The 25,279-nt window shown below is 41.7% G+C and overlaps 1 protein-coding gene across 1 annotated transcript in view; it reads right to left on the reverse strand.

Annotated features, from left to right (window-relative positions):
- CHUK (component of inhibitor of nuclear factor kappa B kinase complex) overlaps positions 1-25,279 on the reverse strand; it is a 39,357-nt gene that overhangs the window by 12,233 nt on the left and 1,845 nt on the right. The window contains exons 3-14 of the mRNA XM_075934690.2: positions 23,987-24,101; positions 21,166-21,235; positions 14,012-14,100; positions 13,186-13,275; positions 12,908-13,032; positions 12,663-12,770; positions 10,669-10,804; positions 10,053-10,247; positions 7,775-7,877; positions 4,917-5,040; positions 3,675-3,826; positions 2,488-2,549 (exon numbers count right to left, since the gene is read on the reverse strand). Coding sequence (XP_075790805.1) covers positions 2,488-2,549; positions 3,675-3,826; positions 4,917-5,040; positions 7,775-7,877; positions 10,053-10,247; positions 10,669-10,804; positions 12,663-12,770; positions 12,908-13,032; positions 13,186-13,275; positions 14,012-14,100; positions 21,166-21,235; positions 23,987-24,101 — 1,369 coding nt within the window. The remainder of the gene's footprint in view (positions 1-2,487; positions 2,550-3,674; positions 3,827-4,916; positions 5,041-7,774; positions 7,878-10,052; positions 10,248-10,668; positions 10,805-12,662; positions 12,771-12,907; positions 13,033-13,185; positions 13,276-14,011; positions 14,101-21,165; positions 21,236-23,986; positions 24,102-25,279) is intronic.

A 25,279-nucleotide genomic window follows, 5' to 3' on the forward strand; every position in this document is an offset into this window, starting at 1 on the left:
TCAGTAGATTGGTTACCGCGATAATGCTATGGAAATCAGACTAGTTTCCACACAATATACAATACCCTCCACAACCTTGGATAGAAACAGACAATACAAAAACTGCAAACGTCTTCTTATAGCAAAGGATTCCTGTATAGTCTAGAGTCAGCCCTGTTGAGTTAACCAGTTACACCACCACAGAAGTAGCAGAAAGTCTCAATTTAGGTGCTGAAACTGCTGTCATATAAAAGTTGCGGAACAACATTATGGGCCAAGTTGAGATGCCTCCAGAACTTGAAAGCCTAAAAAACTATAAACAGATAAACTATGTACCTGGATGGCAAAATGCCACTCTAGTGATTCCTCCATTAGGAGACAAACTTGTGATATGTCCAAATGGTCTCCTGTTCTCACATGCTGAAGGAATCTACTAATCTGGAGTGACGACTGATGGGAAGTAACAATATATTTGCTTAAGTGGGAGTAATGGAAGAGACTAGGATGAAATGAGAAGACACATGCAGGGAGAATGGCAGACCAAAAGACTCTGACCAAAGACAGTACTGGAAAAACATCTTGTATCTCCTTGCATATACTGATCAAACGCTTTGATAGCTAGAGATCTGCAATTCTTCTCATAAGAGGTTCTATTTGTTTCTACCCAGGCTGTGGAATCAAACTGAGTTCTGAGACTTTTAGATGTCCACATTTTTCCCTAAATGCTTTTAAAATAGCTGAATGAGTCATCAGGAGATGGTAAATTTTGAATCTTTCAGGTCTTTCATTTTGCCAGGAAGGATATGAATGAGATATCTGAATGCCAGAGGGATCACATCCTAATCAAAAGGATTTGGATTGTTCTGCTTACATCCAGGCGATTGCATGTTTCTTCGAAAACGCACAAGGTTAAGGCCATAAGAAAGGAAAAGTTGTTCCCGTCACAAATGATACACAGCAATCATACTAGTTCAAGAAATCTTGGAGTTTCGAGAAGTACTTTCGGTGAAAAAACACTGAAGACAAAATAAAAATGTCACATCCTGAATCTAAGAGGAACAAATGGAGTTTGACAAGACAACCTTAACAAGAATCCAGGTGGAGTCAGCACTTGGAACAAAGCACTGGTCAATCTTCAGAGTGCTCAAGGCAGTAACTTATGACAGAGTATTGAGATTTAGGCTACAGCAGGGATTGAGGCTCTGAGATCAATCCACAAACAGTAGATTTAGCAGGCCTGTTAAAACTGGAGATGTAGCACCAAACCTGTATATCCATGACACTTACTACATGTTGTGGTGGATTTGCCATCTTTGGACATATTAAAATCAAGATGAGACATTTTTGTCAGAGATGTTCTAGTTGAAGCAGGGATTAATTCAGTCAAGTCTTGTCAGGAGGTCAGATTAGATGCTCACAGATTAGATGCCCCTTCTGGCCCTGAAAGCTATGAACAGCACCATGAGAGATGCTTCCATAATGAGAAGCAAGTCTTATAAACAGAACATCAAAGTAACCAATTTAAGTACAGGCAGTCCCCGGGTTACGTACAAGATAGGTTTGTTCTTAAGTTGAATTTGTATGTAAGTCGGAACTGGTACATATTGTAGGGGAAACTCTAGCCAAACATTTCTCCAGAGCTCAGTTTTATTCTCCCACACCTCACTTCCCTCAGTCCTTTATTCTCAAGCTGAGGTGTCTGCTGAGAAAAGCTGCGCCGTGTCTCCCTGGTCTGCTGGGGGGAGCGCTAGCTTCGCGTCTCCCTGGTTTGCTGGGGGGAAGCAGCTAGTGCGGGGTTGCCTCACCCCATTTGTAAGTAGGGATCTGATGTAAGTCGGATCCATGTAACCCGGGGACTGCCTGTATTTTAATCACTCTGATGTCAAGACAAGTTTAAAACAAAGTGGTAAGATGTTAAGTCACTGATTCCCTGCCAACCTTGGTAAACCAAAACTATTGTGTAGGGGTAGAACTACACAGATTTCAAATTCTCAGGTACTCCCAAATCACCTCATGCTAGAAATGAATAAGAATTTTCTATGATGCTGCATTTCTACTATGGACTCTAAGGAGGCAACGGAAAGAGTCTGATAGTGAAATAAATTGTTATATTTGAACAACACAGTAACAGCTGAACTGTTCCCTGAGGAAGAAACTGGTTGAAATAATGTTGCTATTGCTACTTCACTCAGTTCATGAGGTATCTTCAACAATGGCTTCAGGTATGGCACACACTATTGCTAATGTTTAATAAGTGATTTTTTAACATTTATCTAAGTGAATGTATTTCATCAATTGGACTCACTGAGTCAGTTCCTTTAAACATGCCTATGCAAATCCTTGAGTTTTCTACACCATACACAACCCCTGTGCAGAAAGTGGCAGAGTATGTTATTCCTCAGTAAAGCTTCAGATGGGAAAAATAACACAAATGCAGTATTTTTTGTTGTATCTGCCTGACAAGTCCCCCTCCTCCAGACAACAAACATCCTGCTTTTATTTCCATACCTCAGCACACAGGGCGGCCTTTACTTCCATTTCCTTCCAGGCTTTAAGCATCTTTTCTGAAGCTTAAAAGAAATGGAGTTTGATTAATGCACAAAAAGGAAAAAGGTATCAAGTGACCTCGAAAAGAACTTCCGTCTGCATGCCTCTGAGGTGAGACTGTCATGCTGAGTCGCATACATGAAAGCTGCCATATGTCCTAGAAGTCTCAGACAATTCCTTAGTGTTGTACAAGGACAGGACCTTTGCCCAAAATAAATCACCACCACTGCCAAAAGTGCGTGAAGATTCAATGAGCTAGTAATGAACATTGGACAAACACCTGTCAGATAATCTAGGTATGCCAGGCTATGCTTAGGCTACTTTGGGGGCTAAATATGCTAGGCAAACATCACTGAACACCGCCTGGAAGACCTGCTTTGGTAACCTTCCCATAAACTTGGTCAAAATGTGCCAATGAGAGCGCCTGATGGTTACAGATGTGTGTGTCAAACCATCCACCAAATTCATAGGTTTTTTTGCCTCTCTCTTTAGGTACAGATTTAAACAGATCTGTTTCACACCCTATGGCATGCCCACCATGATGCCTACAAAACCTTACCATGATAAGGTATGTGCAGAAATGGGACCATCCTTCTCCTTCCTTGCTTTTCTATTCCCATACTTTAACTAACGCCCTCACTTCTGCCATTCATAGATTATAAGGACAGACGAGATCATTGTGATCATCTATTCGGATCTCCTGTGTAACACAGGCCTCCTCTTCAGGATTGGGGGGGGGGGGAGGGGACGACGGAGGGAGGAGAGAACAGACAGACAGGGAACCCGACCTGAAAAAAGAGCTCTGTGTAACTCAAAAGCTTATACCTTCCACCGATAAAAGATATCACCTCACCTACATTATCTATCAGCAAACTTTATTAAATGATGATTTTATGTTTTCTTCCAGGCCATTAACAAAAATGTTAACTAGGTTCACTGACCTCTTTCCCACTTAAAAAATACAAGACACTAACAGAATTATGATGATCTCCCAATAAGTTTGTTTGCTTATGTAAGCGCTTCATTCTCAATCCTCTATCTCTATCATTTAGATGATAAATTCTCTGCAGCACGAATGGTCTAACCACCATGGGTAACAGCATCCATCAGACATATATAGGGGCCTTCAACTATTCAAAAATACTTACATATTCCATAAGCCATCTGGTCACTGTATCTCTCCAGATCCAGATGAATGCTCTGATGAAAGAACTCCAGCTTTGCTCTCAACTGCTGAGATGCGGACACCATATTGTTTTTCATCTTGGTTAAGTTGGCATTATATCGAAGAAGACTCAACCTAAACAATAATTATGAACGGGGCCTATTGAAATTAATACAGCTGGAATTCTGTGATTTAGTAACAAAAAATGAACTGCTATAATCAATGCACAGAAAACCTAAATTCCAACGTCTACAGGAAATGCATCAGTGGTGCTGAATTTCTTAAGACCTTTTAGAGTAAGATTCTTAGCAGAGACCGACTCCTTGTGTGACCCTGAGCAGGTGAGTACTCCATGGCTGAGACGGACTGCAACTATGTGTTTGTGCAGCACCAAGCACAAGGAGAGCATGTTCATGGCTAGGGCTTGCAGGTGCTCCCATAATACAAATAATAAATAAGACCATCTATCCCTACACATGCAAACTACTCTGAACTATCTGTATTAGTAATATATGTAATATGCAGAGCAACCATCATAAACCCATAAAAACAATTTTCATCATGAACTGCTGTCTGTTCCTGGCATATGGTGAATTATTTTTGAAAATCCTTTTTAGCTCTCTGTTTTATGAACATAGTCTTCCTCACTGAAAACAGAGCTACCATTTTCCAACACACATGAAACTTCTGTTATTTCATAGAACTGAACTATGAAACTTTGACTCCACAGTTAAAGCCGAGTTGAGTTTTGTACATAAAGTGGAGATTCAATCCCTCTGTGTGAATACAGCAGACCCTCACTAAACTTACTGCATTTATTCTGAACATTCAATGAATTTTAAGAGTATTTGCAGGTAAATCCATTAGTTTAGAAATTAAACATTTACATTCTGAAGTGGGTTCTCTAAAGATAATGTAACTGTTCAGAGAAGTCTTAAAAGAGTAACAAACTTCTAATTTGTTGTATAATTAAAACTCGCTGAAATCATTTGAAAACTTTTCTTCCTTTTGTGGATGGACTTTTGTGATATCATGTATAGAAGCAATGAAAACACCACAGATTAGGACAAGTTTCCATATAGTTTACATTTTAAGTTTATGATAAAAAAGAACAAAGCACTTCAAAAGAGCAGGTATTCAAGAACCCTTTAATCCACATAGCTGTCAGTTCACAACTTCCATGTTCATGTCTCTCCCTGGTCTACTGAATTGGCAATCAACTTACATTGCAGCTCTCTGCCCTTGGAACAGCCTGCTATAATCTTCTTTCAGCCCAGTCACATAGTGCACAGCTTCTGCCCACACTTTGCGCAACTGTGAAATGGGCAACTGCGTTTTACTGTCCTGTACTGCACACAAAAGAAACAATAAAACTGTATCAATGAAGTTTCCTGGAATATTTGTAAGACACTAATTCTTCATTTCTATACACAATTTTCCAATGTTATTTTTCACATTGAAAAATTCTCTTTAGCATTTTAGCTATGAAATAATCCATTTCAAGAGAATAATAAAGTATAGGATGCAGGTCCAGTCAATAGACTTGTTAAAAAACTATAAACCATTATAATTAGAATTAAGACATTCCAAATTCAACCCAATTATCACTGATTTCTAGTGGATTCTAGTTTATGTTACAATAATTCTCAAACTGCCCCATTGACAAATGGGATGCCAACCACACTTACTGATTTGGTAACAGCTAGCCATACTTTACTAATATTACATTTTTAGGTAAGGAACTGTGGTAGTTTCCACATGGAGGTTGCAATCATGTGCAGGAGTAAGATCCACAATAGGAAAAATTTGGAAACCCCTGTGTTAGAAAACTTGAGCTAGCTTCTAGTATAAACATCCAATTTTCCCAGACATATAAGGTAGTTTAAAATGTTTTAACATAACTGTTGGATGAGAAAGGTGTCTGAAAAGTTAAGGACATTATTGGTGTGACTATCATTTACACAGCATAAGATTCAACTGTATTCTCAGGTTTGTCTTGCAGAGGTTGGAAATAGGTCATGAGGTTGGAAATATGTTTAGCTAGTTGATGAAGCACCCTTCTGTGGCAGACCACAGCAAAATGCACACGCCTGCTTCAGTTTCCCTTCTTAGTTAACACAAAAGATGTCATTTCAGGCTCTCTTACGTGCAACACAAAACTCCTCCTAGGAGCCAGCTTATTAACAAAACACACTGCAAACCACCCCAGAACAAAACTCCCCTGAGTCCATATCGCCACCCCCAGGTCGTCCTTAAATGTCACTCTTCTGAGAAGGAACTAGGTATGTGAATTGTTAACTGGGTAGCATCATCCTTAACAGATGATGCTTACTAGTTATGGTTAACTAGTGGAGGCTGCTGAAGCCCCATGGGGCCTGCTGTGGGCAGGGGCACTCAAGCGCAGCCACAGTAGCCCCTGCCCACAGCAGAGGGGGCCCCTACACATCCCCATTTAACGAGTTAACTAATTAAACAGAATTTTACATCCCTAGAAGGAATCCCCATCAGCCTTTCTGCTGAAAGTGCATCAATACCACACTCCAGTGTCTTCTGCCACACCTAGACTCCTTGCCCACCCTATTCTATCCCCATGCAGTCATCCCAGCAGTAAAACCCTTCTCTTTCCAGCCTCTCTGCTGGGAGATCATTTTTACCACACCTCACTTCCCTGCTCCCTCCGGGTTTCTCCAAGTCCAGCTCTCTAGCCCTTGTTCCCCTATTGTCAGCCCTCTGCAGCACTTAGCTCTGGCACTCAGCTTAGAACTAACAGGTAAAGTCTTCTGTTGCTCTGTCCTGCAGCCCTCTCCTCTACTATGGCCCAGAATCTCCAGACTGAGGAAGTCAGCCAGCAAATGGCTCTTATGGTGCTCCTACCTTCAGCCTTCTTCCTGGCTGAGGGCAGACAGTCACACACTAGGAATCTCCCCAACACCTCTCTCTCCGATGCCATCTTACCACCTTCACTGAACCGACTGGGAGCATCTGCTCTAGCACGGGGCAGCTGAACCGACTTGGGCATGAGACTCTGACACACTAGTATTCATTTAATACCCTACCACCAAAAATAAACCCCTTGGCCAATCACAGATATCTCCAATTCGACCACCCACTCAATCTTAACTTTGACCCACTGGCAGTTACTTAATATGTAATAGATTTTTCATAGCATACATGACATTTAAGAAGTTAATCAACCGAGTGTGATTGAAAAGAACATATTCCCAGAATACATTCGTTTATGCATTTATTTTATAACCTTACTAGAAGACTTACCCAGTCCGGTGTTGCTTGGGTCCTTTATGGTAGGGGGCTTGCGGTGTGGTGGGTGCAGGAGTCAGGACAGGGCCTTGGGGATGTGGAGTGCTCAGGGCAAGAGACGTTGGAGGGTGTGAGAGTGAAGGTTGAGGGTGAGGAGGGGCTTAGAGTGAGGGGGGAGGTGCAGTGTCAGAGTAGGGGCTGGGATGGCTGCGGACTTCTCCCCAGGAGCCAGTGAGGGCACTCTTTACACACGTCACAAAAAGACTTGCAGAGGCAAGAACAAGGAGCACCAACACCTATCATGGGCAGCAGAAGCAACTGAGGGGGGTCAGGGTGGCTCCATCCTGTACGTGCGTGCAATTGGCACAAGGCACAGCAGGCACTTGTGCTTCCTCAACAAATACCACTGGGGAAAATCGGATAATTGTTCCCTCAAGTGCTCAGACCTATGCAGTGGAATGGGTATGTGCAATCTAATCCACTCCCTTTCATCTTGGTCAACAAGGTTCGGGCAAATGTGTCCACTCCCAGCCTCCTGTGTTACCAAAGGCTGTAATGGAACACCTGGGGACTAAAAAAGTGAGATATGGAGACGAGGTCCAGTAACCACCTAATTCATATGATTTCTAGAGCAGTCTGCCCCCACAGGCACTCCCACTATAGAATTTTTGGCTACACCTGTTGTGTTTCTATTTGGCTGGGATTTATTTATGGACAGTAGAGAGGGATGATGGTCTCTCAGTGCTGATTTTTTAGGCAAGACAAATTTGGGTATTAAATTAGTCGAAGGGCATTCAAGTTCAAAGTCTATTGGAATACACTTACCAATGTAATTTACACAGTCAGACAGACTTCTGGAAGCAAAGGGTCCTTCATATACAGTTTTGCTTTTATCAAACAAATAAACCATGTAACTGTCCCAGCCTCTCTGAAGAGGAAAAGAAAGATTGTAAAATAGGGAATCCCGAACAAACCATCAAAAGGATTTCAACTCTTCTTGCCAACCCTATCGCTTGCTACCATATAACTTTATGAACTAGTTAGAAGAGATGCTGATCTCAGATACAACAATCATTTTATATATTGACAGCTGATGAGAATGCAGCACTTCAGTGACTCAAACTGTTTGATTTAAGTCCTTAAACAGGAATTAAGGATTCTAAAATTAAGCATGTGTGTGTTTGTTGTTTTTTTTTAAATATTGGGACTGTGACTATGCAGGGATAGAAACATGAAGCACGGCTTAGTTTCAGATCCTACATAAAAGACCAAAATTGGATTATTTTGAGTAGCAGTATCCTTTGACGTGTTCTCAAGACTCTATTTAGCTAAACTACCTTATATTAAAATTATCTACAGCCTAAATGCTATAAACATTAAGTAATGAAAAAAACAAAGCTTTTTATATATAGCTATGGATCTTTGCAATCTGGAGAAGTCTATGTCCTTTTGCTGCTGTGGCTGAAAGGTACAGGGGTGTCAGCTGGTGCTGTAACCACTTTCCTAGCCATGGCCTCAAATCCAACTCAGATTCTAAGAGTTGGAGCACATGAGCACTCTGATAGTGGAACCTTTTGGTACTGTCTATCAGAGCAGCAAGGGCTGGCACATTCCCAAGAATGGGAATACTGCAGAGGACACCAGAAGAATGAGGACCTTATGATGTTTTATCTCATAGCTCCAGGCAATAAGAAAAAACTGAGTGCAATCTGCAGCTGCCACCTCCATTCTTCCATGTTACAGGAAGCAAGAGAACAGGAGCGGTACAGGCAAAGTCCGCCAGACACTGATATTCAACAGAACATGACCTCATGCATCTCATAGAATCATAGAATACTAGGACTGGAAGGGACCTCGAGAGGTCATCGAGTCCAGTCCCCTGCCCTCATGGCAGGACCAAATACTGTCTAGACCATCCCTGATAGACATTTATCTAACCTACTCTTAAATATCTCCAGAGATAGACATTCCACAACCTCCCTGGGCAATTTATTCCAGTGTTTGACTACTCTGACAGTTAGGAACTTTTTCCCAATGTCCAACCTAAACCTCCCTTGCTGCAGTTTAAGCCCATTGCTTCTTGTTCTGTCCTCAGAGGCCAGGATGAACAAGTTTTCTCCCTCCTCCTTATGACATCCTTTTAGATACCTGAAAACTGCTATCATGTCTCCCCTCAATCTTCTCTTTTCTAAACTAAACAAACCCAATTCTTTCAGCCTTCCTTCATAGGTCCTGTTCTCTAGACTTTCAATTATTCTTGTTGCTCTTCTCTGGACCCTCTCCAATTTCTCCACATCTTTCTTGAAATGCGGTGACCAGAACTGGACACAATATTCCAAATGAGGCCTAACCAGCGCAGAGTAGACAGGAAGAATGACTTCTCATGTCTTGCTCACAACACACCTGTTAATGCATCCCAGAATCGTGTTTGCTTTTTTTGCAACAGCATCACACTGCTGACTCATTCAGCTTGTGGTCCACTATAACCCCTAGATCTCTTTCTGCCATACTCTTTCCTAGACAGTCGCTTCCCATTCTGTATGTGTGAAACTGATTGTTCCTTCCTAAGTGGAGCACTTTGCATTTGTCTTTATTAAACTTCATCCTGTTTACCTCAGACCATTTCTCCAATTTGTCCAGATCATTTGAATTATGACCCTATCCTCCAGAGCCATCGCAACCCCTCCCAGCTTGGTATCATCTGCAAAGTTAATAAGCGTACTTTCTATGCCAATATCTAAATCGCTGATGAAGATATTCAACAGAGCAGGTCCCAAAACAGACCCCTGCGGAACCCCACTTGTTATACCTTTCCAGCAGGATTGTGAACCATTAATAACTACTCTCTGAGTACAGTTATCCAACCAGGGGGGACATATGCACCAAAAGTAGAATTCTGCATGGCCAATCACTTGACTTGATGTTAAATGTGTAAACCAGGGGGTGCTAAAATTTACCTAACCACTGACTAAACTGAAAGAAAATAGCTTAAGCTACAAACTTCACTGTGATTAAATAAGAGCAATTAATTTCCCCTTAGATTTTTAATGTGAAAACTTAACACAGATATGACACAACTGGAGTAAAATGGAAATAATCTTACCACACCATCGATAACACATTGGGAAGCAGGTTTACGAGGGTCCAGGGAAATTCCCATCTCCAAAAGCAACTCTTGATTTCCAGTACTTATTCCAGTATCAAGCTCAATGCGAGACTGAAGTGAATGAAGACTTTCCTCAGGATGCAAAAGAAAAGAAACAATCTTGGCAGAAGTCATATTCAAGATGTGTACTATCTGTAAAACCAAGAACAAAGTCATTAACATCTTTCAGGAGACAAATGGCACAAAGGCATCAGGCTATATAATACACTGCCCTGGAAAAGTGATGTGCTGATGTACAAATAAATAAAAATTGGACTGTTTAGACAAACTTATTTTTAATTACTAACAACAGTGTATCCCTCATGTGTGACATATTCATATGAGGCCACCCTTATGCTTCCAGACTAAGGGTTAAAGAGTCACAATACTATTATATTCTTGCCTTTAGATATGACCTGAATTAAGGTACAAGCGTCTTCTCCAGGAGGAAAGGAAGAATGCTTCCCTTGACAATAGATTCGGAGGGTTTAAGGATTTCCACTCAATTAGCTCATGCACTGTCCACCAAGAAGCCTTCACTGTCATTATTTAGATAACACATTTAAAAACGCACCTTCAGATTCAGTATATGATCCATTAATAGGAAACATCTTGGTCTATTGGTTTCTGCATCTATACCTCCACCCCTCTGCTGTGGATCCCAATTCAGCATCAGTTGTAACCAACTCTCCATTGGTTCTACCATTATACTAAACAAAATAAAAACAAACCATATATTGATGTGTAATCCAAATGGAAAAAGGCAAAAATTCTACAATCAACAGTCCAGTTAATTCAAAGGTGTTTTCTACCAGTATTATAAAAAAATCTAAAGGAGACAAAAATCATACTGACTTCAGTGGAACCAGGATTCCACTCAAAAAATGCATCCTCTATTGTATCTCTAATAAAGTAGTTACACTTACTCAATGCAAAAAGCAAACAAAACAAAACAAAACAAAACACACACACACACACACACACTCCTACAACATTAAGGTTAAACAATTACACATTAGGCAAGGAAAATGTTAACATCTTGGCCATATTGAGAATCCAATATAGTCTATGATACACATCTGTTGAATGAAGCTATAATAGAAACGTATACAGATTAAGTAGCGAGCACTAATTCATCGGCTCAAAGGGTGGTCTCGTAAGTTGAGTAAAGACTAAGTTAAGGTCCCAAGATGGTATGGTAGTGATACATTCACTATACCCGTCAAAGCTCTTAAGTCATGAGTAAATAAGATTCTATTGTCCTCTAATACATGGGAGGTTGAAATGGGTGCTAAATGGACTTTCAGAGAGAGTTCAGAATAGTAAAGCAGAACAAAGATGGGGCATGTCTCACACGTGACTGTACTCCAAAAGACTGCAGAGTCGTCTTTCAGGCATTTAAAAATATGAAGGGCTTCATTTTGGAAATGGAGATTACTTACTGTAACTGGAAGTTCATTGTGATATGCAGTCCCTATTTGTATTCCATACGTGCTCAACCAGAGGAGAATTTGCATTAATCTCCTGCTAGATATTCCATTCTGGCACATTTTCAATTTAGTTCTCTAAACTGACAGGCCTCACATCACACCTCCACCCTAGAAGGGGTTACATACAACTCCAGCCCACAATAATACATGAACTTTGCATTTAATACAACTGGACAAAGGTATTTAAATATTTAATATGTCCACCAGTTAGTGGCCTAACTCCACTGCTTATCAGACAGTGCTTTGCAACTGGAAACCTAGAAGCAGCCATCCTGAGGTTCAAACTTATTTTGGCTAAAATTTAGATAAATCATAAACTTGTATCAATTAATAAATTGCCAACGGCTAACTACTATTAAATGCAAGGGAAGGTTGCTGGTGGTCACAGATATGCGTGTTTCAAGTCATGAGGCAGCCAAGAGGGACTAATGGCAACCATGGGGGGGGGGGGGGGAGGGGAAGGGGGAGGAAGACAGCTCAGTGTTTTGAGCATTGGCCTGCTAAACCCAGGATTGTGAGTTCAATCCTTGAGGGGGCCAGTTAAGGATCTGGGGCAAATCTGTCAGGGATGGTACTTGGTCCTGCCATGACGGCAGGGGACTGGACTCGACCTCTCAAGGTCCCTTCCAGTTCTACGAGATAGGTATACACCCCCCCCCCGCCCCGAAAAAAGCTGCCCTTCTTTCATATATCCCCTTGCCGAAGGGCATGACAAACCTCGGGCATGCGCGCGCGCGCACACACACACACACACACACACCCCACCCCCACCAGTAGTGGAATGTGCATATGGACAACTACTCTAAGGTGAGCCTCAATATTCCAGTAATCCTCTTTTTCATTCATAATGATAAAAACCCCTCAAAGTTTTTTTAATAAAGAGTTAAACAACTGCTAGATATTAGTTTTATCATGCTGTAAAGCACATTAACCAATGGAAAACTGCTTCAGTGGAACCAGGGGCCATTTTCTTGCGAAACTAACTGAAATAATAAGTCTGTTCATATGCACTATTGGCTCTTAATAGTGTAAAAGAAGAGTCTGTGATTAACATACACTCAACTATAAACATACTTACCTACAAAGACTGTTAGGCTGTGGCAAATGGGTACTAAACCGAACTTCCCCAGTCATCTCTTCAAAAGCAAAGATGTGCTTTGAATCCTTTTTCTTGATTTTTTCATGCCTATAAAATAAAAATAAAATTCTCTGAACAGACTGACTTAACATACTTATTTTATTTAGTCTAGTTCATACAGTGACATTCCCACAAAAAGATCAGCTCTATCAAACCCAGGCACCCTCCCAAAGTAAATGTCTTACCAGGTAAATGGCTGTAGATTATGTAAAAATGGTCTAAATCCAGCAATACACTCGAATACCATTGTTCCAAAGCTCCAATAATCTACAGTAACAGTGTAGGACTTACTCTCAAAGAGTTCTGGGGCCTAAAAAACAACAACATGCTACTTTTAAAGTGGCAGAACTCCAAAGAATGTATTTTTTCTATTTCTGAAAAATATACAATTTGAGGAATACATGTAAGTAGAACTGTGCTGATTTATGCCTAAGTAAATTGTAAGCATGAAAAAAATACTTACCAAATATTGTAAGGTCCCAACAAATGATGTACATAAACTTCCCTGATCCAGATCCTTGGCATAGCCCAAGTCTATTATTTTGTGAATTATCTGTCAATAACCAAGGCAAATGTATGATTAAATTTTCTCTTTTTATCACGTTTTAAGTAAGAGGTACAGAGTCAAACCCAGGGATGGGCGACCATGGGTAGGGGGAACGAGTCCAAAAATATGAAAATGCTACACAGAGCTGTTCAGCCATGTACACCAAGCTCATTCATTTACAGCAACATGCATATCCAATACATTATTATCCTGAATCTAGTTGGATTGGATTCAATTGAACACACCATCTAAACTTTTGAGGATTTACAAGATGTAATTATTTTGATGACATCAAGTAAACAGAAATAGTAAAACAAGAAAAAATGTATCCAACTGAGAACAAGGATAATCTTGACTGTCTATGCACACCTGTCCTCCCCCGCCCCCAGAAATCCAAAACATATACCAGAATACAATAGGCATCACAAGGTTGATACTGGCAAGCAGCAGGAATACTGGATAGAAAAAAAATGCAAATACATTGCTGTACAGTGACCTTTCAATTAACAAGTCTTCAAGGATATTACAATCAGAATTTGTAATGTTAAGATGGAATATGAACTTTATTAAAATCATGGTTGTCTTCTGCGTGAGCATCATTCAATGGTATTCATTGCTATGCTCAGTAAAAGCGCAGTAGCATCCTTCATTTTAATCAGCCATGGTAAAATTGTTAGATGACTTCCAGGCCTGATATTTGGGACAAAAAGGTACTATTCATTGGCACAGTTATATGACTTACCTTTCCACCTTCTTCCTGGAGAACAATATTTTCAGGCTTTAGATCTCTGTGTATAATTCTGTTTTCATGCAAATACTGGATACCAGATCCTGAATAAAATGAAGTATTTGACTTAGAGTGAAACAGAAGCAGTACAAATCAGGTTAAGAATTTCTAACACCTACACAGGATTTCCTGGCCCAAAAAGAAAAGAATTACTAAGTTAAGATCTATGTATTTCCCTTTAAAAACTAGGACAGTTTTAAACATAATAAAGTTTTGTAATTGGAAAATTTACACTTATGGCTCCAATGCTAATCTTAGCTTAGCCTGTCACTTCCCTGCACTGCATTAATAAACCAGAGAACCTCCATCAATTAATTATTGCCAGCTGCATTTCCATTATAGGCCACCAACCAGCTGTCAAATGCCTAGTGAAGTACCTCATACAGACACAGCTGTCTTCACCAGTCTACTCTCCTGCTACAGGACACACTGCAGTGTGCCGTATTTTGCTACCACAAAAGGTCCTTCAACTACCATTTCTCTAGAAAAGACGTTCCACTACTTCTACCACTGTGCAAAAAGAGCCTGCAAATTCCACAGTACAGACTACCCTTATCCCCCAAGAGGTAAAGGGTCAATCCCTAACGACAAAGTATATAGATTTACCTTTACCTACCTACCTCACTCAGCACAAAGAGGCCTCAGCCCCCCTCATACTACATACTCCCAAACTGGGACCTTGTCTACATTCCCTTTGCTAACACAAGTGCCCAATAACAAAGAACAACTTCATTAGCAGAAGGAACTTCCACTGTTCCCTCAACCACACAAAGGGTTAAGGTGATATGTATACACAAACAACTTACACACTCCTTTACATGTTTTATGACATTTGGTTTTTAACTTCCACTTGCTTCTAATAGATTGGACAAAAACAGCCTTATTCCTTACTTTGTCAATTAATTTTATTTTGTACTAATTCGGGATGTATTTGTAGTAGCTAAAATTTATTTACATAAATACTGGAGCCTAGTACAACAGCAACTACTTTGCCAAGTTCATATATTGGACAGTAAAGTTATATGCACTTGTTTTAATACAGAGGTGGGGAACCTAAGGCCTAGGGGCCAGATGTGGTCCCCAGCTTGCCTGGATCTAGCCCCTGAGGCTCAGGGCTCTCCCCCAGCATTGGGGAGCCCATGCTGGCAACCCAGCACCCCCGCCATTCCCTCACAGGGCAGGAGCACACAACATCTACAAGTCTGCGCCTTCCTAGGCTCTGATGTGAGGAATGTGAGGAGCGTTTTTCTCCTTCTCAGTTAGGGGCCACATCAGTGAGGGTTTGATTCCCCCCCCCCCCCCACACTTTTCACTTGTGTGCAGCTCCTGACTGATTTTTTTGTGAGTCAGTGGCCCCTGAACCTAAAAAGGTCCCCCAGGCCTGGTTTAATACATGGCCTGACTTTGGTTTAAAGCCTTTGGTTCAGGCCTCATATTTTGCACCAGTCCCCATGTTCTAGGCTCCCTCTCCCTGCTGCTGCTCCTGCACTTCCCTTTCTTTTCTATGGCTGTGTCTACATTGGCACCCCTTTTCGGAAAAGGGATGCTAATGTAGACTTCGGAATTGCAAATTCCGCGGGGGATTTAAATATCCCCCGCGGCATTTGCATTTACATGGCTGCCGCTTTTTTCCAGCTTGGAAATAAGCCGGAGAAAAGCGCCAGTCTAGACGTGATTCTCCGGAAAATAAGCCCTTTTCCGGAGGATTTCTTATTCCTACTTGAGCTCCATGAGAATGTAGGAATAAGAAATCCTCCGGAAAAGGGCTTATTTTCCGGAGAATCACGTCTAGACTGGCGCTTTTCTCCGGCTTATCCCCAAGCCGGAAAAAAGCGGCAGCCATGTAAATGCAAATGCCGCGGGGGATATTTAAATCCCCCGCAGAATTTGCAATTCCGAAGTCTACATTAGCATCCCTTTTCCGAAAAGGGGTGCCAATGTAGACACAGCCATTGTGTGTGTATTTAAGAAGAAACAGGGTCAGACTACAAAAACCTGAGTTTTAAATATAAGCATTTTATAAGATGCAATCCTCTCCCCTACCCACATCAGGGCACTGAGCCATATCTAGAAGACGGTCAAGCTAGAGTTTTCTCTATACAAGACTACAGAGCTGAAATAGAAGGAAAGGAAATTTGTTAAAATGTGTATTTGCTCTTTTGGGATCCAACTGTGTGCACATTTCATGTTTATTTTTTGGCTTGGTCATGTGCAAGAGAAATCAAGGGCCTGGCAACACTCCCCTCTCCCCCAACAACAAACAAACAATTGTTAATTATGTGGCAATAAGTAATGATGGTTCAGATTTCTAATTTTAGCAGACTACATAGCATTAGATCTGCACCATATGTTAACTTTGAAATGTAACAATGAATATTTAACCATGAATATTGTTATGTACTTCACTATAAATTAGTGCTTAGCTCACAATTCCAAGCTGCCATCCCCACAGGAATCAGGTAACGAAAGCCCCACCTTTTCCGTACCAGATGCTGAAAAGCTTCAGTATTCCAGTTTACAGCTTCAAAAGTGCATTTACCACAATCAATAGAAAAATCTGCAGGAAACCGAGGACTGGCAATGTAGAGCCACAGCACAAGAAGCTAAATTTAATGCCAGGAACACATAAGAGATATGTATTAAAAAATTGTCTAAATTTACCTGAAGGAGCCCAAGAAATTCAAGCCAGCTGGAGTGGAGCACCATGGGCCATGCAACAGAATTTCCAGCTGGCTGGACTAGAGTGCCATGAACCCACAAGGCCGGGCCACAGAATTTCCAGCCAGCCATTTGGAAATCATTGACCTCATGGGCCAGGCCAAAGAATTTAGATGCATCTCTTCAGAATACATATGGCCATTCCTAAAAGTGGGAGGCAGGCAGGAATACAAAACAAAATTAAAATTTGTTTTGCAACATCACCTGTAAGTTTCCACTTTCTAATGTTTAATTGATTATTGAACAAATTCAATATTGTTTAAATGGCCATGTGTTCTCTCCCACTAACTGAATATTAAAGGGTATTTATTCTAAAGGAAATGTCCAGCCAATTTCATTAGACTATTCTCCATGGAGCTCCTCCTGCAGATACACCCACCTTGGCTTAGAGAAGACATTTTCACCAGCTAAGGCCAATACTTTTTTTAGAAACAGACCTCTGCTGACTCGAGATAGAAAGCACCAACTCTCTCCTAGCAATGCTGCTAGCAGAGCAGGTATCTGAAAAGGCCATATGGCAAAGATACCATGGCTGTGTCTCTAGACCCCAAATCCAAACCAAAAGGGGGAGAGATGAGAAGATGCAGGAGCAGGAACACAGGTCAGGCATTCTTGCTGCCCCAGGTCTGAAGCATTCACGACTAAAGTTACTTGTTCAGACAGCACCTGCTGCTACCACTCCAGAGACAATTTGACTTCCTTAAATGTATTTGCACCACAGTTCAGACATGCAACCTGTTCTGCCTGCCTGCCACGGTAGACCTAGTGGGAGGACACTAATAGTTTCAGAGGTTCTACCCTCCAATTCAGGGACTACAACATTGGCATTGGCACCTGGACCATCTTGTCCACATTTGTCAACTTGGGTACAGCCTGCTGTGTTGAACCACAGAAATACGCAGGAGACAGTATGTGCCATGATGAGGAGACATGTTTCAGACATAGCACCAGATCCTGCAGCATCCCAAACCTGATCTGAGGTGGTAAGATTTTGGCCCTTGTGGAGTCCAAGACCACACCAATAAATGCTGTCTTAGGTAAAGGTAGAAGAACTGATCTGTACCATTCACTACGAGCCCAAATGCATCAAACGTGGATAGGATGATGGAGACACCGTATAAAACCTGAGCCTCAACTAGTTATTCAAGTAAATAAGGCCCTATGAAATCCATTTTCTTATGGAGTTTCAAATTTCTTATTTTCTGATGTTATTTTTTTTCCCCCGTTTAAAAATAATTTTGTCTTTGTGGGTTTTTTTAAATCAAAGTTATTTGATACATTGACAACAATTAAGTAGCATTATTATAAATGCATAAATATATTCAGGACTGGATTGCAATGGGAAAAACTGATTTTAGAAAAAAATCTAAAATTCAAACAGAACATCCTGCGGTTATATAACAAATGAGGAAAACATTTTAAAATCACTTTTTGGAGTAGCAGAGTAGAGTACAGAATAATACAACCAAATTGACCCCACTGAAAAGTAACACAACATCCACAGAAGTGTGTATACCTCTGTCTGGCAGAGGAAGGGGGGAGAAGAGTGTGAGTACGCACTCTCTTTCTAAATAGAGTGCTGAGGAATCTGAAGACTTGTTCAGACAGCACCTGCTGCTACCACTACAGAGACAACTTGACTCTTAAATGCAGCTGCACAATAGTTTAGCCATGCAGCCCATCCTGCCTGCCACTGCCGTCCGAGTGCCGGGGAGAACAGAATTCCGTGTTAGCGTTTTGATTCCATCTGTGAACACCAGATTTCATAGTACCGTGGGTACGGGAACACAAAGTCTTGGGATGTTAGTTGCCATTCAAAAAGTTTACTAGTTAAATGCTACCAGGTAAGCCTAGAGCAGCCCCTCGTCCATGGCACAGTGTGGTGGACCCAGCCAAGCTGGAGCAGCCCTCTGCCTGCATGTGTGTGGCAGCCAGGCTCACCGTGGGCAAGGGGCTGTTCTGACCAGGTCAGGCCTGCTGTTACCTGGTAAGCATGCTGGTAAGACTCATGCTTACTGGATAACCAGTTAACCTTTAACATCCCTGAAGCGGACTCCTGATTTTTACAGATCAGCTCCTACCACCACCATGCATTTTGTGAACACCGAAAGAGTGGCTGAGGCCAAACTGGAGCACTTAACTGACAGCGGGACCCATATACCATAAATCTGAGAAACTTCCAGCAGCTGTGTCAAACTGCAATATAGAAACAAGTGTGCTTTAAGATGAGGGCAACATATCAGTCCCCAGTTCCAGGAGAGAATAATCAAAGCTAGAGAAACCACAATCAACTTTATTTTCTTCGGGAATTTCTTTAACTCTCTTAGATCTACAATAGGCCCGACCTCTCCTTCGGCTTTGGGGGAATCAGGAAATAACCATGAATAAAAGTCCTTCCCTCTGAGGCCCAGTGGAACTTCTGCTGTAGCCCCTGAATGAAAGAAGTGATTGACACAATCATCCTTCGTTAGGAGAACCAAAGTGCTCACTGAAGGAGGAAAGGGAAGAAGAGTCTATACATGAACTGAAGGGAATATTCCAGTTCTACCAGGCTTAAGACCCACTGATCCAATGTTATTTGGGCCCAGGATTTTATAAAATGTGACCATCAGCTGGAAAACAAAGGTCAGGAAATAGAGGGAACTACAGCCGCAGGTACACGGTCTTGACAAATTCATCAGAATGGCTGTGTGAATACAGCAGCTAGAAGGCATAAACCCATTCCAAATAGGACGACTGTGGAGACTGTCCCATATAAAGTCCTGCTCTTTCTCCTTGGTGAATCTTGAGACTGAGAAGAAACACCCTGGAGTCTGTACAGTTGTTGAGGATCAAAATGTTTCCTCTTTTTCACCAGAATATAGATCTCAAGAGATTTTAATGTTATCCTGGTATCTTTTAAGCTACTAACTCCAATGTTCATCCTATCTGAAGATGAATATCGACCTTTGAAAGGCATTCTGGTGGGATCCTCATGTACCAAAATATCTTACTGTAATGGGTGATGCCATGTTTCAAACCAGTGCATCTACACTGCACATGATATCCTGGAGAACAGTTCTGGCAATCAGCTTGCCATCATCTACCATTACCGCAAACTCTTGCTTACAGTTCTCTGGCAGACTATAAAATTTAAAGACAACGTTCTCCCAGAAGGTGAAGTCAGCGCAGCTCAGAAGTGCCTGTTGATTTGATTCCTGAACTGAAGACTCCCTGTGGAATAAAGTCTGTATCCAAATAGGGATGTAAACAACTAGTCGACTATCCGATAAGCAGATACTTACCAAATAGTCGACAGGCTAGTCGACTAGTCACTCTTCACCCCTCACCCCCGCCTTTGCTGCCTCAATCAGAAAGAGGAAGCAAAGGGGGGGGGGGGAAGAGGAGGGAGTGCTTCAAAGCAGCAGCACTGCGTGGAGCCCCGGGTCAGCAAGGGAATCCCCTGCTGATCCCAGGCTCCATACAGCACTGCCACTTTGAAATGGCGCAGTGAGCACAGGGCCAGCGGGGGACTTTGACAGCCCTGGGGCTGTTGCTACACTTCAAAGGCGGAGGCACCTTTATCGACTAATCAAATAGTCGATGCAAACTGCATCAACTATTCGACTAGCCAATAATCAAAATTTTACATCGCTATATCCAAACAAATCCAGCACCCTGGCATTGGTGTCTGTCAATACCAATGCTCGGCGCCCCATTTCTCCTGTTCATTAGCAGCGAGGCTTCTGTTTTGAGTGTGTGCATGTCAGTAATAAAGGTAGATTTGTTGGGCTTTATTTCAGCACTCAAAACCAGGTGGCTTTGGTTTTGGACTTCACCCACCAGACCACCAAGCAGAGATTTGGCTGCAGCAGTGACTCTTCCCACAGGAACAGCAGAGAAAGCAGGACAAGGAACAAGAGGATGACACTAAGCATCAGCTATTATAAGAGCTGCTCCTTGAACTCCTTCATGCAGTGCTGGTATAGGCAGTGCTATGTCCATGGGAGATGCTCCCAGACAACACTAACTGTGGGTGATTTAATTATGATGGCAGGAGAGCTGTCTCCTGCTGGCAGAGAGCAGCTACATGGGAAACCTTACCACAGCGCAGCTGTTAACAGTACAGCATGTCTGTAAAGTCTGTAGCATAGACATAGCTTTATGTGCTGTAATGAACTGCAGTGTGTGCATGCGGGTGCATGTGGATGTTTTCACACCACCCTAACCTGAGTTAATGCAGACTAAATCCTCCAGACAAGCCCTAAGCATCATAAATTATCCAGGTAAGCAGAACGAACGACCCTAGAAATGAGCCTGCTTGTTTTGACAACTTGCATTTGCAGCATTTTGCTGGAACAATGAAGTTACATATGACGAACATAAAAAGGCAAAAAAGGCAGATTACATACCAATGTCACTAAGCAGAGAAAGTATTTGACTTTCCTTAAGTCCACAGCAATTTTCTGGTTTGTTTAAGAGCTACAGAAAAGAAAAATATGTCTAAGTCCGCAATGCAAGAATTATTTAATATCTTCTGTCTTCTACCACAACTCCATGAGAAAATAATACAATTTATACTGAAAGTGGGCCACAGAATTAATTGGTCTTGTACAAACATATAAAAGGTTCAGAAAGACAAAAGCATATACAAACAGGAAAGTGGATTGGAAAGAAGATTCCAAGTTTGTGAAGAATGTCATAGTTACATAAAACAAGGGGCGGGGGGGAGGAGAGGCGGGAGAGGGTTGTAGGAAGTTTAGAGGATAAGCAATCACAGACTACTAGAACTGGGAGGGACCTTGAGAGGTCATCAAGTCCAGTCCCTTGCCCGCGCGGCAGGACCAAGCTATGACAGATTCAAAATGGACAGCTATTTTAGGAAGTTCCTGGTCCCCAGGGTCTATACTTTACCCAACACTTTGACAAATTCAAAACATTATATGAAAGCAAACAAATGAGATTTATGACTGGCCTGCATTTCAGGAGTAGGATCACTCCTTGGGAGGGATCAACTGCTCTAAACAAATTGTCTAAACCATTTCAGAAGAGCCAAGGAAAATCAGGCCAAGCAAGAAGAACAAACAGGAAGGAGCACATGTATACACATACACTCACAGCAGAAGGATGACACCTTGCAACCCCTACATTAGTACTCCATGTAAAGAACAGGAAGGAAGCACAAAGGAAGGGCCCTACCAAATTCAGCAGCCATGAAAAATACATCAAGGATTGAAATCTGGTCTCTCCCTATCTACCATGGTGAAATCTGGTCGTGTGTACTTCTACCTTATACTATACTGATTTCACAGAGGAAACCTGCATTTTTCAAACTGGAAGTCCCAACCCAAAAGGGAGTTGCAAGGTTATTTTATGGGGATCATGGTATTGCCTGCCTTGATTCTGTGATGCCTTCAGAGCTGGGTGGCTGGAGAGTGATGGCTGTTGGCCAAGCACCCAGCTCTGAAGGCAGCACCCGCCAGCAGCAATGCAGAAGTAAGGGTGGCAACACCATACAATACCAGTCTTATTTCTACACTGTTGCTGGTGGTGGCTGCGCCTTCAAAGCTGGGATCTTGGCCAGCAGCTACTGCTCTCCAATAGGATTGTAAAATCCTAGATCTGCATTCCTGTGGCTCCCCCCGGCTGCAAACGGTGAACCAGAGACAATGGAAGCCGCGAGGCCAGTAAATAAACAAACCCGAGTGGCCAGTTAGCAGGTTTCTCAGAGTGGATCTGTGGACCATTTTGAGAAACACTGAGCTAAGGTTGATCATATTTTTATAAATGGAGGTCATAAATCCTAAATGATCTACCGGTGTAGACAGAGCATACACAGCATGCCTCAAGACACAGGAGTCATTGGCAGAATCAGTCTCCCAACTCTGCTGTTTCTGGGTCTCATTTCTCTTCAGACAACACTTCCTAAAGATCAAGATGTCCAGTAACTGATAAGATCTCAACTTAGTATCAGGCTAAACACCAGACTTGGTGCTCCCACAGACTTCTAACTAGATAGCGACATAAGAGCAAAATAAAGATGATGTCACAAAACAAGTGCAGAAGAGATGAAAATGCAATCATATGTCATTAAAAATTCAATTGGACTAGTGCATTTTACTTCCAGAACAGCCAATGGTACAAACACAGCTTTCAAAATCTCAGAAACGTAAATGCTACACTGAAACTAAATCCTACATAGCCAATGTCACTGAGCCTATTCACTGAAGGCATAACCTCTGAGTGGGGCCCCTGCGAATCATATCGCCAGTTCAGCATCCATGTTGGTATCTCTATCTATCCTTAACCAGTCCTCTCTGGAGTCAGATTGTTTCCTCCTCTTGCAGATTTCCAACCAGTGATTGCTCCAATTGCTTCCAATAAAGCCAGAAGTAGTTAAATATAGTAAGCAAAGAAAAGATGCAAGTAAAAATGGAAAAAACTGAGATTATGAAGTTATTTATTGGTTAACAGAATATAAAAGTCTCATTGCTAAAGCTCATTTGTCTCTCTTCCAGTCCTTAGCCTGGGCCACATCTCTGACTTGCCTATCATTTGCATTCTCATCAAGAGCCTTCATTGTCATTTTAGCTAGAAGATCAAATTCTTGTCCAATCTCCCATTTAATTGCCTACATATGATAGTGTCATTCTCAATTCCCACTGCCAGAGAGAGGAGTGCAAAGCACTGGTCCACGTCACTTCCCTTCGTTAAACTACTGAAAGGTGCTGGTGAATACACCATTAGCAAGTTCCTCTAAAATGCTGTCTAGTGTCTTCCCAAATGAAGGTCACCCAAGTAGTGGCATAAACACATTTCTAAGAGAATATTAGCATTCTGATTCCTTCTTCAGCCCTGAAAGGCTGGTGGAGGTCATGCGAGAACCTAAATAGTCAACTTAGTGTGACACCTTTTATACTTTCACACATTCCAGAATAACTTCTCTTATGTATCTTTATGAAACACACTAATGGTTATCTAAGGGCTTGACTTGGCTATTAGAATTTGCACCATATTGATAGAGTTCTTACATGGACATGCTGCTTCAGAGTAAAAAGGGGACTGCACTTGTACTTACCTCTGTAAGATGCTTGGTGCAGGCCCCTTCTTACACTGGTGTAGTATATGGATTTGCACTTGCTACACAGGTGCAAAAATCCAAGTCTACTTAGTCGTACAGGAAGTCACAACTATGAGATCACTTAGTTATAATTTCAAACAAGCAGATTTTACCTTCCTGAGATCACCTCCTGAGCAATACTCCATTGACAGAAGAGGGACATCATTAACTAAGAAGTTCATCTCCTCTGGAACATCACAGGCCTTTACGACAAAGGGGTTGTTTAACCTAAGCAATGGAAAGCATGACGAAAATCTTGATACAGGTATTTCAGAAGATCAACAAGCAGATGAATCAATAAAATGTGTTTCAAATGTGAAGACGGAGAGGGCACATCTACACAGCAGTGCTAAACTCGAAATAAACGACAACTTGAGCTTTGCTAATTGAGTAGCTTAAGTTGAAATAGCTTATTTCAACTTTTAGTGCCGTCTACACAGCAGTTATTTTGAAATAGAGCACTCTTCCCCCGACCTCCTTTACTCCTCATACAATGAGGTTTATCAAAGTCGGAGTAAGAAGCCTATTATTTCGATTTTATTTCAAAATAACGGACTTCCTGTGTAGAAGTGCACTGCATTATTCAAAAATAATGCTGCTGTGTAGCCTAAGATTTCTTTTCCCAAAACATTTAATGTTAGAAGCATGATGGCCAGCACATAATTGTCAACAAGTTTACTCCAGTAAGTTACCCAGGGGCAATAAACAGAATTCAGATTTTCTAAGAACAGGCAGATCATGGATGAGTCGAAAAAATCTTCAGGCTAAGGATTGGAGTGGGACAAGAGTTTTGGGTTCAAATCCCAGCAGTAAAGAATATTCCATCCTGGATGAAACTAACATATGAACTAGAGCTAAACTAAAGCTAGGAACTGGGAAGGTCCCCTGCTGCCAAGGGCTGAGATGAAAAAATGTCACTGGTCACAAAAAAGTCAGATTTTGTGACCTCCATGACAATCGTAGCCTCAAATTCAGGCCATTAAGTTTCACCTCGTTACCTTTATATTTAGTCCAATGACTTGGGTTCAACTAAACTGTTGTGACCCACAAGCAGATGGGAGAGATGGAGGTGGCACAAATGCAGGAGGCCCCTTCAACAGCATGAAATTGATTAGTAGAGCCCTATGCCTACACAAATGTTTCCACAGATGCAGATATCTGCGGATAGACATCAGTATCTGCTGACCTGAAGGGCTCTACTGTCAAGAGGCAGTGCGACTAAAGGAGAAGAACATGGTGATTAAACAGTGGAATAAACTGCCTAGGGAGACTGTGGAATCTCCATCACTGGAGATATTTAAGAGAAGGTTAGATAGACTATCAGGGATGATCTAGATTGGGCTTGGTCCTGCTGTGAGGGCAGGAGACTGGACTCGATGACCTCTCAAGGTCCCTTCCCGTTCTAG

Source organism: Pelodiscus sinensis, chromosome 8 (assembly GCF_052426305.1).
Source record: "Pelodiscus sinensis isolate ZL-2025 chromosome 8, ASM5242630v1, whole genome shotgun sequence".
Lineage (NCBI taxonomy): Eukaryota > Metazoa > Chordata > Testudines > Trionychidae > Pelodiscus > Pelodiscus sinensis.